Source organism: Rhipicephalus microplus, chromosome 1 (genome assembly GCF_043290135.1).
Source record: "Rhipicephalus microplus isolate Deutch F79 chromosome 1, USDA_Rmic, whole genome shotgun sequence".
Taxonomy (NCBI): Eukaryota; Metazoa; Arthropoda; class Arachnida; order Ixodida; family Ixodidae; genus Rhipicephalus; species Rhipicephalus microplus.
The window spans coordinates 266,002,125-266,017,294 of record NC_134700.1 but is presented as its reverse complement, the minus strand read 5'-3'; the positions used below and the strand labels follow the sequence as shown (position 1 = coordinate 266,017,294).

Sequence of the window (15,170 nt, the reverse complement as noted above, 5' to 3'; positions counted from 1 at the left end):
AGACATGACACAACATTATGTTATAAATAGCTTGTAAGATTTATTTCTTTTAAAACAGCTAACGACGGACTGTCCTGCACCTAATAGTGCTAGGTCACGTGGCTGTACACTGTGCTATTTACACTGAATGCTGTGTTTCACCATCCTCGCATTACAAAAAGAAAAAAAGAAGTCCGATGCAGTTTGTCCGAAACACCTCATAGCACGGTGATAGTTCACAGCGTCACATTTATCACCCAGAAACAGTGCCACGGCACCGAATGTTGAGCGCATGAGTCCATCAGTCGCGTTAACTATATCAGTCATTTCACACTGTACACAGGTCTGTTTCGATGAGGTCATCGTCTCTGGCACTTTCTTCCTGGCACTATGGCATATTCCTCCTCTCTTTGCTCAGCGGTCAGGTGACTGTGATGTGTACATATTTATAAAAGGGAGAAAGGACTTGGACGAAGCTCTTTCAATGTTTCAGTCACTGTCTGACGTAACAAGGGCTGTTTTCTTCTTTTTGCGTGGTGGCTTGGGCTTGGCAGCTTCTTCATCCTGGAAAAGCAATAAATGCCGCCCATATGTTACATACATGAAAAGGCCAAAAAGTGATGAAAACGTCAATAACATCAATGCTAAAGCATGTCAGAGAGGCAGCCACTCGCGAATACTATCCCAATAAAACGTATTACCAACAAACTCAACTGATAAGTGTCTTCAAACTGCCTGTACTGCAATGAAACTGGTGCAGTGCCAGCCTAAGCTCAATAAGCAACAACCCGAGCAAACAGTGCCACTTTTAGCTCTGCGGGACCACTTCAAGTTAGGCACACCGATTGCGGAAATGAAACGAGCACGCCAAGGCTGCTCAGGGAACGCACTACATACAGGTACACATGCTCTGAGAAGAGTCTTAAAAGTAATAAAATGAAACTGGATCAAAATAAACTACCTAGGTAGTGCACTTGTTTTTGTGGCTTGGATGCTAAAAGTGAATCAACAGGCCCTCATAATTTAAATAACACCTCTCTAATATGAATACATTCGAAGTTTAGAGGGCCACACACCAGGTTTGACAATTTTGAGCTGACAAGCACAATGCGTAGATGAGGTCTGCCAAAACTTGCAACGCTACACGCCGCGAAAATGGGTCAAATTTCAGTGTGAACGCTGCTCCTCCTTCCTTTTGCAGTCACGCGCCCGGAGAATGAGGGCATGACGTGTGCGTATGAATGGCCCTACGTACACTGCAATGCAATGTACGTAGGGCCATTCACTGCAATGCAGTGATGTTGGTCCTTTACGTAAACAACTATGCTCTGACATTGCCAACAGTGACACTTGACATGGCGAAAATTATTCAACACAACATGTGTAGTTTATGTATTTGTTGCTTGAAGAGACCAATAAATCTCTAGATAAATAATGACACGCAATAAGGGAATGTGAGCGTTCTTTTTTTTTTCCCCATGCCGGCATTTGCTGACAAATGTGCCGGCATTTCGCATGCGTTCGTGTCCACAGTTAGCCCATCGAGCAGACGACAGCCGTAAAACGCTCCTACGCATTCGCGCCCTCATTGTGCTCATCTATTCTACCGTGTCTAAGCCAGCGTTTCTGAATTATCCCGCAGAAACAGGCAGTAGACCTTGACACAAAATAATGCTGCATGGTCAAAAAAAAAAAAAAAAAAAAAAAACGCTGCTCGCATGCACTGGGGTCGGGCCTGTCGGGCACGTCATGCGTACGTGACCTCTTGGTCGGATGTTGGAGAGGGTAGGGAAGAGATTTGGCTTGAGAAGGCTATGCGGAGGAGCGGCAAGGGTTTCGAGCTTGCCTCCTCTCATCCTTGTTTCGCGCCGCTTTGAAAAGACAGTTTTCTCAGTTCGTAATAAACCGATTAAAAAAAAATTGTGGCAAAATGTTCCTCATCGGTCACCCAACAGCTTCTATGGTCTAACTAAAATTTGGTATGGGGCCTGATGAGTGGCCCTTTAAGGCAGAAAGGTTACTGAGCGATGAATGGTGGTAAGATGAAAAACAACTTTTTGAATAAACCTGAACACACTGGCACAGTTTTGAGCGGGCCTTCAAATTCAGCTCACCCCTTGTGGATACAAAGCTAGACTCACCTCACTGCTATCAGTGCTGGAGTCAGAGTCAGCCAGAACAGGCTTCACTCTTGAAGCACTTGCCTTCTGTGAAGAAGAGGAACTAGCATTGCTAGCCTTTCCCCCTCGAGCCCCCCTTGATGATGAACTTTTGGAAGGTGAAGCTTTGATCTCTTCAGTGTCATCCGCCAAAGCAAAAAGGTCACTGTACCTGAAAACGACAGAGTACAATACAGTACAGAAGTTAGATTCAGGTCATGTGCAAAGGCTAGCTCTTCTTAACAGCAGCGCCAAGCTTTTGTAAGTTCTTACGGCTGCAATGTGCTTTTCCTTCCACAATTATATATATACCGTATTTACTCGAGTCTACCGCACCCTTGATTGTAACGCGCACCCGATTTCTACAACAAAAAAAGAAAAAAACGTAAGACATTGATTGCAACGTGCACCCATTTTTCTCCCAATTGGCCCAATTTTCGTCCGTTTCTGCACACGCTATGACTTTTCTTTTAAAAGCGGCATCGTGGTGCACTCGAGTTTTTGGAGTCGGCCCTTCCACGCCGTCGATGCTAATGCACACCAAGATGACGAACTCCTCAGCACACGTACGAAGTGCCGCACATGGAAAAAACAGGCAGAAATGGCCGACGCGCCATGCCGACGCACGTAGGGATGGCCATTTTAGAAATTCCGATGGCAATAGATTGACCGTATTTATTTGTTTTTTTTTTTCGTACTCGATTCTAACGCACATGCGATTTATAAACTCGCTTAACCGGAAAAAAGGTGCGCGTTAGATTCGAGTAATTACGGTATACCTTAGTATGTAGTGCTGAATATGTGTCGAGAAGCAATAAATGCTTACGATTAACAAATGTCTGCTTATACAATAGATATCCTGCTTACAATGTCTTTCTTTTCTATCTATTGTTTCAAAATTTTTACATAGTGATGAAGATAACAGAGACTGCAATATAACTCAAATTTAGTTGATGTTGAAATGTGCATCAGAATGCTCACTTATGAAAATATTAGTAAGAAAACACAAAAAAACGTCTTGCAAAACTTTCCATCAAGTTTACTCACTTTGTTTTTTGTGCTTCGGTGGATGTGGCCTGAACTTGTGAAAGGGCCGCCTGAATGGCTCCCTGACCAAAAACTGGGATGGAAAATATTGACAAGAATGCATCAAATGCAGTGCTCTATTTGAGATAAATGAATAATTGCATATAGCCATGACTTTTCTCTCAGCACCTCTCTGAAGCACTTAGCATCTATGAACTTCAATGTCAACAATACAGTAAGGAACTCTCATATTAGTAACTCTCGCACATATTACAACTATTCACACACGCAGTAAAATATTCGCACGAGCGGTAAGGTTTACTGTTCTATTATTTACTACACCTGTAAGTCTCAAAAATGATAAAACGTTGTTGTTGCATGCTATGCAAAAGGTGATGCTTTTTTACAGACTAATAACATTGAGCGGCTGCAAGCATAAGCTAAGTGAAACTTCAGACCGGCCAATCAGGCACTACAGTTGGAGTTCATGCAATGAAGTCCCAAAAATTGACATCTGTTCAGTGGACGGTAGACTCTAGTTGAACGGAACCTGAAGGGACCAGGAAAATGTGTTCTGTCTCACAGGAATTCTGCTTACATAAGGATGAGCATGGGTGCACAATTCAAGAAACTAATCATATCAGAGTCAGCCATTTCATTTAAAGAGCCCCTATACTACCAATGATAATTATTTTAACATTTCAAGCAAACGAATGCATCTAGCTAGCGCACCGTCACAATCAACAATGCCAAATGCGCAAGCGCTACGAGCCATGAGCGCCCCATAAATTCTGAGAAATAACCCCTACTCTCGTGGACCTTTGGCAATCCTCATGCCCTCAGCGCTCACTTTGCCGCCTGCTTGTCATCCACAATACCAGTTGGTCCACTTGCAGGAACATTTGCTTGCCATGACTCCTTGCATAGAGAGGAGAAGCACTCAGCCAGAAGAAGAGACATGCCGACGAACAAAGGAAAGAGCGAAACGAGCGAGGGCCTTTTTTAGGATCGTCAAACGCATGTAACTCCGCTATTACGACACCATTTTAAGAAATTTTTGTGGCTACACGTTTGTTGAAGACTCGTGCACAACTACATTTCAACTTCTAGGTGGTTTAGAGACCCTCTGAGAGACTTGTTTACAGAGAGTCTACAGCAGCCTCCATACCGAGTGCAGCTATATAAACTAGTTTTAATTGTGCGATTGTCAATACCAGTAGAAGCATGACATTTCTCTCTGGAAAAATAAGCCATTTTCTCACATGATGTCTGCTTGCAGTGCTGCCTCAGTTGGTCAAGATGAGCTAACGTTTGCTCTGGTGCTGGTCCTTGGTTTTTGCCAGCTAAGGGTTGCCTGTAAAAGAAGGAACCATTAATTTGAAGGTGTAGAGTTACAGTCTGGCTGTTGATACCTTTAGAATAAGTACAGTATATATGTTACAGAATAAGTACAAAATAGATGACAATTGGGTCAGCATTTGAGCACCATAACCATTAGACCACCATGGCAGGTCTGTTTTGGATGCGACCTGTGTTGATGCATACACTTACGTCGAGACAGATGTGCCCACGAACGCGATACTACAGCCATCCTTACACAATGGCACATTAGGCGGACTTTACAGGTTGCAATTATTCACTGAAGGCCGATTTTGGGATCGAAACACTAAATGTATGAGTATTAATCAGAAACTTCTGTAACGAGAAAAATTCAACCGAAAATCTGAATATAATGCGAACCTAATTAAGAGAAGACTACTGTTTACACTTCCAATGGATAAAGATCATATGAAGGCACTTTTGCGTGCTGTAACGTGCAAGAGGTTGATACAGTACACTCGTGATAATTCAAACTCTGATAATTCATACTTTCAGTTAATTCAAGCAAAATTCAATTTTTTGGTTGGCCCTTTATTCTTTCAACGTATTTAAAAGCCTCTTAATTCAAACTTTTTGCAGTTCCATACTAGAAAATATCGGCTGCTTTCCCACAACTATTTAAAAATTTGCATGCTTATATAATCCTAACAGTCAAAAAAAATGAAAGATAAGCACATTAGGCCTTCAAAGAAAAAGGGTTTGCTAACAAATGTTTGAAACAGAGAACACGCATGGTAAACCGTGATGCTTCTCAACTGGTATAGAGCTTTGTGCTCATGGCACATACCTATAGCAAAGAAGCAGTTGGCAATTCATTTCTTTAAAAAGTCTGATCAGCAGTAAATGGCCAATAAACTTGTGGGCCTTACTCCTCTGCTTTCTGTTTATTGGGTGCAGTTAGGGTTTAAAAACACTTGAATAATTTTTTAGTGTGATAAAATCATTGCCTAATCATAATGTGTGGTGTCACCTGACCCAGAGTCATCTGAGAATTGCTGATTATTCCAAGATCTTGGTAATTCAAACAAAATTCAGAGGCCCCTTCCAGTTTGAATTAACGAGAGTTGGCTGTATAAATGAGCTTGACTGTACTGCACACCATAAAGCTTGCAGCTATACTGGTAGTATAAATTTCAGTAGACATTAATTTCCTATGATGCACATGTTGACTTATCGCACTGACCATGAACACACCACTACACCCAGGGAAAGCAAGGCAGCGTAGCAATGCCTTCACTCTAAGAAAATACATACTAAATAGAAAAGGTGTCTTTTTGCCCTACAACAATAATCATTGCCTGGCTTGCAGTGTTTCCTTTCTTAAAAAACTTAGTGCTTACGACTTTCCTACCAAGACTGCTTAGTCGCGCTGGTAACGCACACGCCTTTCGAGACACAAAAGTGCTGGCCCGCACGGCGGTAGTGTAAGGAAATGAATGCTGGACAGACGACAAATAGTGCTGTGGGTCAATAAGGCACCCTTTTTACTCTCTCGCTTGTCGAGTGCAGAGTGTTTGAACAATCGGTGTCACAACGAAAACAAAATGCTGGACAACGCACCGTTTCCGCTTGGCAGCTGAGCCTGTCTTAGCGAAAAGGGATCCCACAAGTTCCGAAAGCTGCACCTCGTGCTCCTGGGTCCAGTACTTCAGTATGGAGACGACAAAGAGGTCGTTGCTCTTGACGTCTCGGCACAAAATGTGTTTGAGAAGCTCCATTGAGGGCCTTTTGAGAGGAAAGCAGAGTGTCAGTGCGTAGTGACACACACATTGTCATTTTGCTATAGAATGTGTAGGACTAACTCTAAGCCTTGATGTAACAAACTTCAAAACGACGAAATTCTCTATGCTATATGAAGTATTTCACTTTTCACAACTTCACGTCCACGAAACACCACATGTTTGAGCTTAATACGATGATGCGCGTTTATCCTTGATTTCAATGCAATGAAGTTCGAGTGCTGTCGTAATCGAAGCCCCAAGGAGATAAGTTGAAAAATCTGCTGGGACCAGCTGTGAAATAGTTGAGTGAGTCTGGTTATTACCACTAAGGCTTTAGACTACAGCGCCTTACGTTTTGCGGTGTGCATTGCTAATCAACATTGCATGTTACCAAGTGGTTCGGCTAGATAAACATGACAGCATCGACGTCCCACAGTGGGCAACACCCGAGGTTTTCATGACAAACCACAGCAGCAGAACAGGCTGGATAGTTGATCTTATTCAGTAATTACTACAGTGCATTTGGCGTGCATTTCTTTCAGATTCATGCATGACATTCAGCTGCCGTTTAAGCTGCAATTGCCAAACCTCAAGATCAAAATTATAAACTTTCTTGGACACCACACGAGGTTTTGATGATGATACATGGTGGTAGAATAAGCGCAGCAGCTAAGCTTAACCCATTGTACAACATCGTGTTTGACCTGAATTTTTTTTTTCATCGTTCTTTGTGAGATATGGCTGCTGTGAAGATTTCAGTGGCAAAGCATCAAGTTACAATCATTCAATCTCAGTTAAAAAAACCTATCATCATTATTATTTTTTCATTTAAAAATCCTTCCAGTACTTCAATATTACTAGAATATTCTTGCGGCACTTGCTGGACAAAATAGAACCCCTTGGCGACTGTACTTTGCACAAACCAATGTAATGAAGTAAATTGCTGACTTTACTGACTTCATTATATCAACGCATAACACTACAAATGGTTTATCTGGTCTTTACTTAGCATTAGAGATACTATATCAAATAAAACAACTGCTCCTTCATAAGCTTTTTCATGCAATTAACATAACTGTAGAGCAATGGAGCAAAACCATTCAATAATAACAAAATGTTTACCTTTCTTGCTTCAAGAGCAACAATATGCTTGTCAACGCTTCCGCATGGGCTGAAAATGTTACACGGCAATGAATACAAATAAACAACACCTTTTAGCAATGTAAAAAGATATGCTGCACACGAATAGTCACACAGAAGACATAGAAAAATGACAGCATCGACGGACACTAGCAAACAGTGCAGAAAGCCACTAAGACAACCTGGGATCACTTCAAATGTTTCATCTGTATAACCAAACACATGCACACCTGCATACTTCGTTGTCAAGCACTGAAAAGCTATATATTTACATTGCATGTTTGTTCATTGACACTTTACTGACACACACTCACAGAAAGAAAATGGCCATGGAGAAACACATGCACGCATGCATGCCCAAGCACAGATAGACTGACATTATGCATGACGCTGCATGACCATTGGCTGATGTTTGTGACCGATATGCAATGACAACACAGAGATGGCCGTGGCGCGTATGCAGCACTGCGGAAACTGTCAACACTGAACGTTGCATTAAATCCAACTATCCAAGTTCTACCTGACTTCTGATTGTGTTTTTGCTAGAGGTGTGCAGCACTTTCAAATATTTTTTGAATAGTGCTTCCTGTTCGATTTGATTCACACTGAAATTTGGCTATTCGAAGCATACAAGCTTCTCGAAAATATATACAGCCAAAGCCCAATTGGCAGTGGCCCTTTCAGATTTTTTTATATGCTTCAACCCATCACACTTTGGCATAGTAACAAAGCTGCCTTTTGAACTCTGCTACGGCTACAAATGTATTGGCTCAAGAAAATTCTAGTACCAAGATGGAGATGATAGACACAACAAAAGCGGGGGAGAAAGCCTGAAAAATTGTAAGCCGAAAATATTTGTCTGAAAAATCTTTGACGTGTCTGGAGCAGATTAAGAACTCTGGACTCGAAGGGAGCATGCCTTTGTCCACCCCATCAGTTGGGCCTCCACAGAAGTTGGAAGAGGAGAGACTGAGGAAGTAGCATCCTTTTTTTTTTTCACATGTAAATTGTTGTCGACCGCATCTTGGTAGAACCTAATTGTTTAAATAAATGTAATTTGGCCTCTACATCGCCTCATGCTTGATAAAACTACGAAGCACCACCCCACCAGTGCCTCACCAACCTAGCCAAAAGAAACAGCTTCATTTTGCACCTCTAAGAATATGCTTAGAAATTCTCTGAAACTACTTTCTGCAATTTCGCTTCGAAGTATTAGAAAAGGATATTTTATTCAATTCACACTTAGACTTCAACATTAGAATTCACTTCGCACCCAAAGTTTCGCTATTCACACAGCCTTAGTTTTTTGCACCTGAACATCTGGAAGTCTTCCAACTGTTATGTTTGCACCGCTTTTTTACTGACTTTTGCTTACTTCCTATAATTATGCAACTCATTTTATTTAGTGCAACATTTATAATCACATTATCAATTTTTTTCACCTAAAATTTTAATTACGTCTCACCTCCCTTATTTCATGCCTCTCATTGGGCCATAAGGATAAATACATGAAGTAAAAAAATAACTACCGATGCTTTTGAGGGACTTAAATACCCCCGCATACAGGCTACCTTGGTGGGACATTCGCTGTTGCTTTGTGGCCTGTCGCCACATACAGTTGAACCAGTCTATAAGCGACATGCCCAGGGAAGCTGTTATTGTCCCAAAACATGAGGTGCCTCTTATAAGCATGGTACAGCATTGCCATTTTCAGATCAACCCCTATATTAATGCATGCACACTGGTGTCCCTTGTACCCATTTGTCTCTTACATCACAGCCTCCCACAAAAGGGTGCAACTGTGTCAATCAGCCATTTTATTGTCAAGATTTCTGGTAAATTGATAATAAGTCAGAGGGTGAATTTAGTGCAACGAGTGGCGCTCCTTGTTCTGCTTCATTTTTTTCGCAACTGCGTCTTGTCACCGTCTACAACTTTTTTTTTTTTTTTCGCTTCTGTAGAAACAGTTGACATGCCATTGTGCATGCTCAATATCCGCATTACTTTTACTGCACCAGTAACAAGCTTTTCCGACATCCACCAATAAAGCCGCTCGCTTCTCACCTTGAAACTCCAACTTTGGCAAGATGGGAAGGACGTAGTCAACCGGGATGTTGTGCGCTGCTATCAACTGCCACAAGCAGAACTGCTCAAACGTTTCCCATTCGAGGCTTGCATCTGTCAGGGGAGTGAAAAGCCCACACTGATTAACGAGTCACAATTTATGTGCTTCATCTGTGCATTTAGCTGACCCAACTCTGCAATCTCACCAGTATTATTATAGTAAACTGTACATCTCCCCTGTAAGCTGTGTGCAATCGTCCACAAATCTGTGGCTGGAAAAACAGCTGTTCACATAACCATACCAATCTGAGATAAAAGTGGTAAAACCACATGACACTAATACACGATCATGAAAAAAGTGAACTAGTACTTCTGCATGAACATTTAAAAGAAACACTACTATGTATAACAAATTTACAATGTAAACAAGAGAGAAAAGAGGAAAAATAAAGGCAGGGAGCTTAACCAGATGCTAGGATCCAGTATGCAACCCTGCACTGGGGTTGAGGAATAGGGTGTTCAAAGAAAGAGAGATAAAAAAAAGTAAGAACAAGACATGGACATTATGCTCAGACAAGCGAATAGTTCGCAAGAAGCCCAGTAGCGCTTGCACGGCCTTCTGCAGAGATGAGTCTGGACAATGGCTTAGTATATTTTCCTCTGTCAGAGGCTGGTCATCTAACTTGTTGAGTATATTAGAAAGATATTGAATATGTATGCTACATTCCCGGCAGCCACACAGGACGTGTCAAATCGTCTCTTCATCTCCGCAGTGTACTCAGGCGGCGGCTATCCCTATGCATAACGTGCAAGCACAGTTAAACGCCACGGCCAACTATAGTCTGCACAGAACAGTAGCGTCACCTCGTCGGAGTCTTGTTAGAAGCCGTAATACTTGTCTCTATGACCAACATTGCTAGGAAGCTCCGCATGCTAGCTCGCCAATGCTCCACGTCACATTAGAATGAGCCTCATTCTATGCATGCAAGATTACACTGCCTTGATCCTCCTTTAGGGTTACAATGAAAACAAAGTTTCTCACTCAATATGGAGATGAAGGAGTCCTTTCGGAACATCACCATGTTGCCCTGGAGTATGTGACAGACCAGGTCTTGCAGCTGCAACCAGAGGCAGTGTTGCCTACTCAGAAATGCACACGAGCCCTTTTCAAGCAATAAAACTAGGCTTGTGCAAATAATCGAATCCTCCTAATATTCGAACAACTGATGCAGTATGTGAATTTGCTTTGAATCGAATTTAAATTGCTAAAAATTTCAAATTTTGCAAAAAGAACGAATAAATGCATATTAATGCCCATGTAGTTTCACCTGAAAAGGTGGTTTCACTGCAGTGGAGGGGTGCTAATTCGTGAAAGCACTTATTTAACTATATTAGTTTGCATGTAATTGCCTGTAAAAGTAGTTTCTCTGCAGTAAGTTGTGCTAAGCAGTGAAACAACACACTGAGGTATAATCCACACTGTCGCGAAGCCCCACTTCAAGGTTAAATGAAGGTATTATTCTGACATTGATTCATTTTCTAGATTTAATACTGCTATACCGACTCATATGCTCAAAGTATAGCAAATGCAGCATATTTTACAGGCTATTACTTGCATTCTAGCGGAAGTCAAATGCTGCGACAGTTTAAAAAAAAAGGGGGAGGGTCATTTGAACAGGTCTCGTTTCAATTAAAAAAAGAATATGATGCAGGTTAGTTAGGTCATGAGTATTAGGCCCTATTTTCTTCACAATATACAATATATATACCATTCAAATCTGTCTGAAATTATTCAACTAAAACCAATATTCGCATAAAATTTGCTTCAAACCTAAAATTCCGTGTTCGCACAAGCATAAATAGAACAAATCAGACTTTAAAAACAAGTATACCTGCAGTGACAGTAGCAATGTACTGCAAATATTCATGCAAGGGCTGCGTTTTTAAACATTAAGTGTACATGTTGGAAAGATTACCTGAGCCAAGCTTATTGCTACTCTCTTTATAGAAGTGGAACTTACCCTAACTTACTTTTCCCCCAATTTTCAGGCTATAAAGTGACTGCACAAGTGCCAAGAATGTAAACCACAGCTTGATTACACCGCCATCCCAGTGCTTTGGCATCCTGAGTCATCACCTAGTGGTGGTGACTCAGGATGCCAATGAGCACTGATGCAAGCCATAAAAGGGATCAAGTTATGCCATTTAAGTGTATTTACTGAACTACCTAGATAGCATTGCTAGAGAGAATGTACACAGTGGCGTTATTGCATAAATGAGATATACTTTGACTTGCAGCGAAGCACTAGCTGTGTTAATGTCACACAACGTCCCGCGGTAAAGAAATAGTAGGAAAATTGTTTTAAAAGCAACACGTGGCCACATTTGAATATATAGTACAATTCCTGAAAATTGCAACTTTTTTCCACAGCTAATACGTCAGTTAAGTAATCTATGTTACTTCACCTGCAGAGCGTCGATGCAAGACACAATGAGGTTGAGGATGTCCGCATTGCCGATGGCAACATTTGGGAACTATAAAAAGAAAGAGTCCTCAATTAAAACACGAAGCAAGACCAGTAATTTGCCCAAACTGATGTGGTTTAAGCCCCACCTTTATATCTAGCAAAAATGTATACCATTAGTGTTTTGCGCCAGAACTTTGAGTGAAATAGCACAGCGCTCAATAAGCACTTCCCTCATACAAACATTAACAAAACTCAGGAGATTTGTTACTTAGCATACCTGTGTGTATATTTCAGGAACCAGGTAGCAAAACAGTCGAACGTCATCATCTTGGCAGAGCTGTAACAAGTTAACCGAAAGAAAGTAAAAGTGAAAATTAACACTTTAATAGTTATAGTAGTATTTTATTTCCGGGATGTGTATACCAAAAGCAAAAGGTGCACAGAGCGTAGCTGAATACCAGACCACCACCACCACCACCAACAACAACAACAACAACAATAAAAACCCAAAGAAGTACAACATTTCACAGCCAGAAACAAGCACCATGTTGTTATTCCCTCAGCTCCCTCCACACAAGCTTGCATTGAGTTTTTTTTAGAAAATACGACTGATTCTGAGAGTCATATACAAGTCTTACTAATCTGCTCAGGACATATTAAAGATTGCATTTTATTGACATCTATCTTTAACACAATATCAAAATGAAATCATAGAGCTGTTTACAATTATAAAATATTGATTGAAAACTATTTTAATTGATGCCACAGTAAAAAAGTGATTATCATTAACATGTAGGCAACATGTAGGTCAAAGTTCTGATATACAAGTTTTACACTGAAACTCAAGTGCTGGCATTTAAGTGTACTCTTGTATTTTCTCTTAATTGCACAGTTCCAGCGCAGCAAAACTTACTTATGTCTTTAGTTCAATTAGAATAACATGAGGTCCACCTTTACTGATAAAAAAGATAACAAGACTTAAACAGATGCAATAAATGTAACAACAGGGAATTCATGTCAGGAGAGTCCGCTGATGCAGAACAGAGACAACTAGACATCAGAGGGAGAGGTTGTTACCCTGTGATACACATTAATAGGTTGATGACATCAATGGCAGCTCTGAAGAGTCAAGGCCAGAAGGTTAGCCATGCCCTCTTCAAGTTGAACTAGCTGAACAAGTAGGGGGTGAGAACAAAGGCGGAAGAACAAACCTTGAGGTCATGCAGGAGGCAGGTGGACAAGGCATTATGACTTCGGGCGTAGTCCCGGTAAGACGTGTAGCCTGACACAGTGCCTGAATTGGCACTGCCTGAGGCACGAAGAAAGTACAGGAGCCGGTAGCCAAGCCGAGGCTGGTGCTGTCCTAGTTCCCAGAGCAGCATCAGCTGGGCTTGCCTGCTGGGGTCTTCCTCTGGTGTCTGGCAGAGGTTCCTAGGCGAGACAAAATGTAAGCCTCACAAGTGAGCCTTTCCTGTGAAACTACTCAATGAACAGTTCAAATGGTGAGAACTGAAGAAAAATGTTACCTGAATATGACAAACAGCGGTGTCCCTAAAGACTCCTCGATAGACCTGCACGAAGTGTAAATTAATATTTGGCAACCTCCCATAATCATACCTATTTTGCATATGCACTGCTTGATAGCGTAATACCCATACTATTCATTGTAATATGATAAATAATGCAGAACTCACTCATCATCCAATTCTTGCGGAAAGAGCTTCCTCGTAAATTCACCATCCAATATCTGGGCAAGGCAGGTCCCAAGCGATGTTGCAGTGTCCTGGTCAAAATCCTCCTACGGAAAAAAAAAAAAACAGATATGAATCAAAAAGTATGCTGCTGTCATTTAGAAACAAGGTTTGCCTTCTCTCAGTACTTACTCTGGAGGATTCAACTGCTTCAGCGAGAATTAATTACTGAAAACAGCACAAACCTTACTAACTGACAACACTCACTATAAAAACGGGACGTTTGTTCAGAGGTGCCAACAGCACACAAGAAATTAATGGAGGATGTCTCGGCAACCTACGTTTTTGCACATGACATTGTGCCGTAATGGCAACGAATTGCAAGAAAAAAAAAAGACTTGAATCAAGAAAAATCAATGTCAGGCTAAAAAGGAACACGAAGGAGCATGGCAAAGACAAAGATAATCCAAAATAGCCTGGGAAAATAACAAGACTTCATACTTAGCAACCAGCCTTTAGAGTCTGTGCACGAGTTTTTAAATCCAGGTCAATTACTAACAGAGGGAGGGAAGGGTGAGGGCTGCTCATGATAAAGAAATTCACAGAACAATTAAAATTGGGGATGGTATGATGAACATTCCCAAACCTTGAAAGGCAGGTAACTCACTACTGTCCATAAAGTAAGGTGCGTACAATTATTACACATTGCCAGAAACTAAGATACAGTACCGAAACTGAGAATTGCAAAGAAACTCTGGAAGAAATTTAAGAATAATGCAGCGTTCGATGGAGCGAAACATTATAGTTATAAGGTTAAAATGCAGTACGCTAACCTAGAGAACGAACTGAAGTTGCTGATGTTGTTGCCATGAGGGGGAAAAAGATAGATCTGGACAAGCCACGTAATGCACAGAAAATAAGTTCATTGCCACAACAAGTTAGAGCAATGGAACGGACACCAAGGGATAGGGTATTCAGATAGGTGCGACAGTGAGAAAGGTGATGTGATGAGATAAAGAAGTTTACAGAAATAAAATGGAATCAGCTTGCATAAGATTTAAATAGAAGATTATTGCACGAGGTCTCCATTTTTACGGCGACATAGAATAGGCTGAATATGATGATGGTGATGACGACGTACTAATGAAATACACTCGTGCATTGTGATAAACAAAATGTTAAAAATAGCGAGCACAATACTGAAGCTTCAGCATAAAACTGAGCCAAGTTGAGGACATTCTTAAAATGTTGAAAGTTGCTTTTGGATTTCACCTCAGCTAAACATTGTGTAAGATGTACCAATCGAGTATCATGACCATTTGTGCCTGTGGATCCTGCTGACAAATAAGAAATAGCTCACCTCACGCAGGATATCTTGCAGGAGACCTTCAACAATTTCGCACTGGATTTCACTGTTCCTGTGAAAAACGAGGCCGTAAAGAACACTTAGTTTACTAGTGCAGCACAGGAAGTGGACACATGGCAGCAGACAGTGTCAATAAAATTTCAGCCAATTATTTTCAAAATTAAATCAGTTTCCAT

The 15,170-nt window shown here is 41.1% G+C and overlaps 1 protein-coding gene across 1 annotated transcript in view; it reads right to left on the bottom strand.

The window, feature by feature from the left end:
- Positions 1-15: 15 nt before the first annotated feature.
- The window catches only part of IntS3 (integrator complex subunit 3), a 38,219-nt gene continuing 23,064 nt past the window's right edge, over positions 16-15,170 (bottom strand). The window contains exons 16-29 of the mRNA XM_037435943.2: positions 14,989-15,046; positions 13,632-13,735; positions 13,464-13,508; positions 13,149-13,368; positions 12,215-12,274; positions 11,936-12,004; positions 10,512-10,587; positions 9,470-9,583; positions 7,388-7,436; positions 6,105-6,269; positions 4,427-4,518; positions 3,186-3,258; positions 2,121-2,310; positions 16-543 (exon numbers count right to left, since the gene is read on the bottom strand). Coding sequence (XP_037291840.2) covers positions 469-543; positions 2,121-2,310; positions 3,186-3,258; positions 4,427-4,518; positions 6,105-6,269; positions 7,388-7,436; positions 9,470-9,583; positions 10,512-10,587; positions 11,936-12,004; positions 12,215-12,274; positions 13,149-13,368; positions 13,464-13,508; positions 13,632-13,735; positions 14,989-15,046 — 1,390 coding nt within the window. The 3' untranslated portion in view covers positions 16-468. The remainder of the gene's footprint in view (positions 544-2,120; positions 2,311-3,185; positions 3,259-4,426; positions 4,519-6,104; positions 6,270-7,387; positions 7,437-9,469; positions 9,584-10,511; positions 10,588-11,935; positions 12,005-12,214; positions 12,275-13,148; positions 13,369-13,463; positions 13,509-13,631; positions 13,736-14,988; positions 15,047-15,170) is intronic.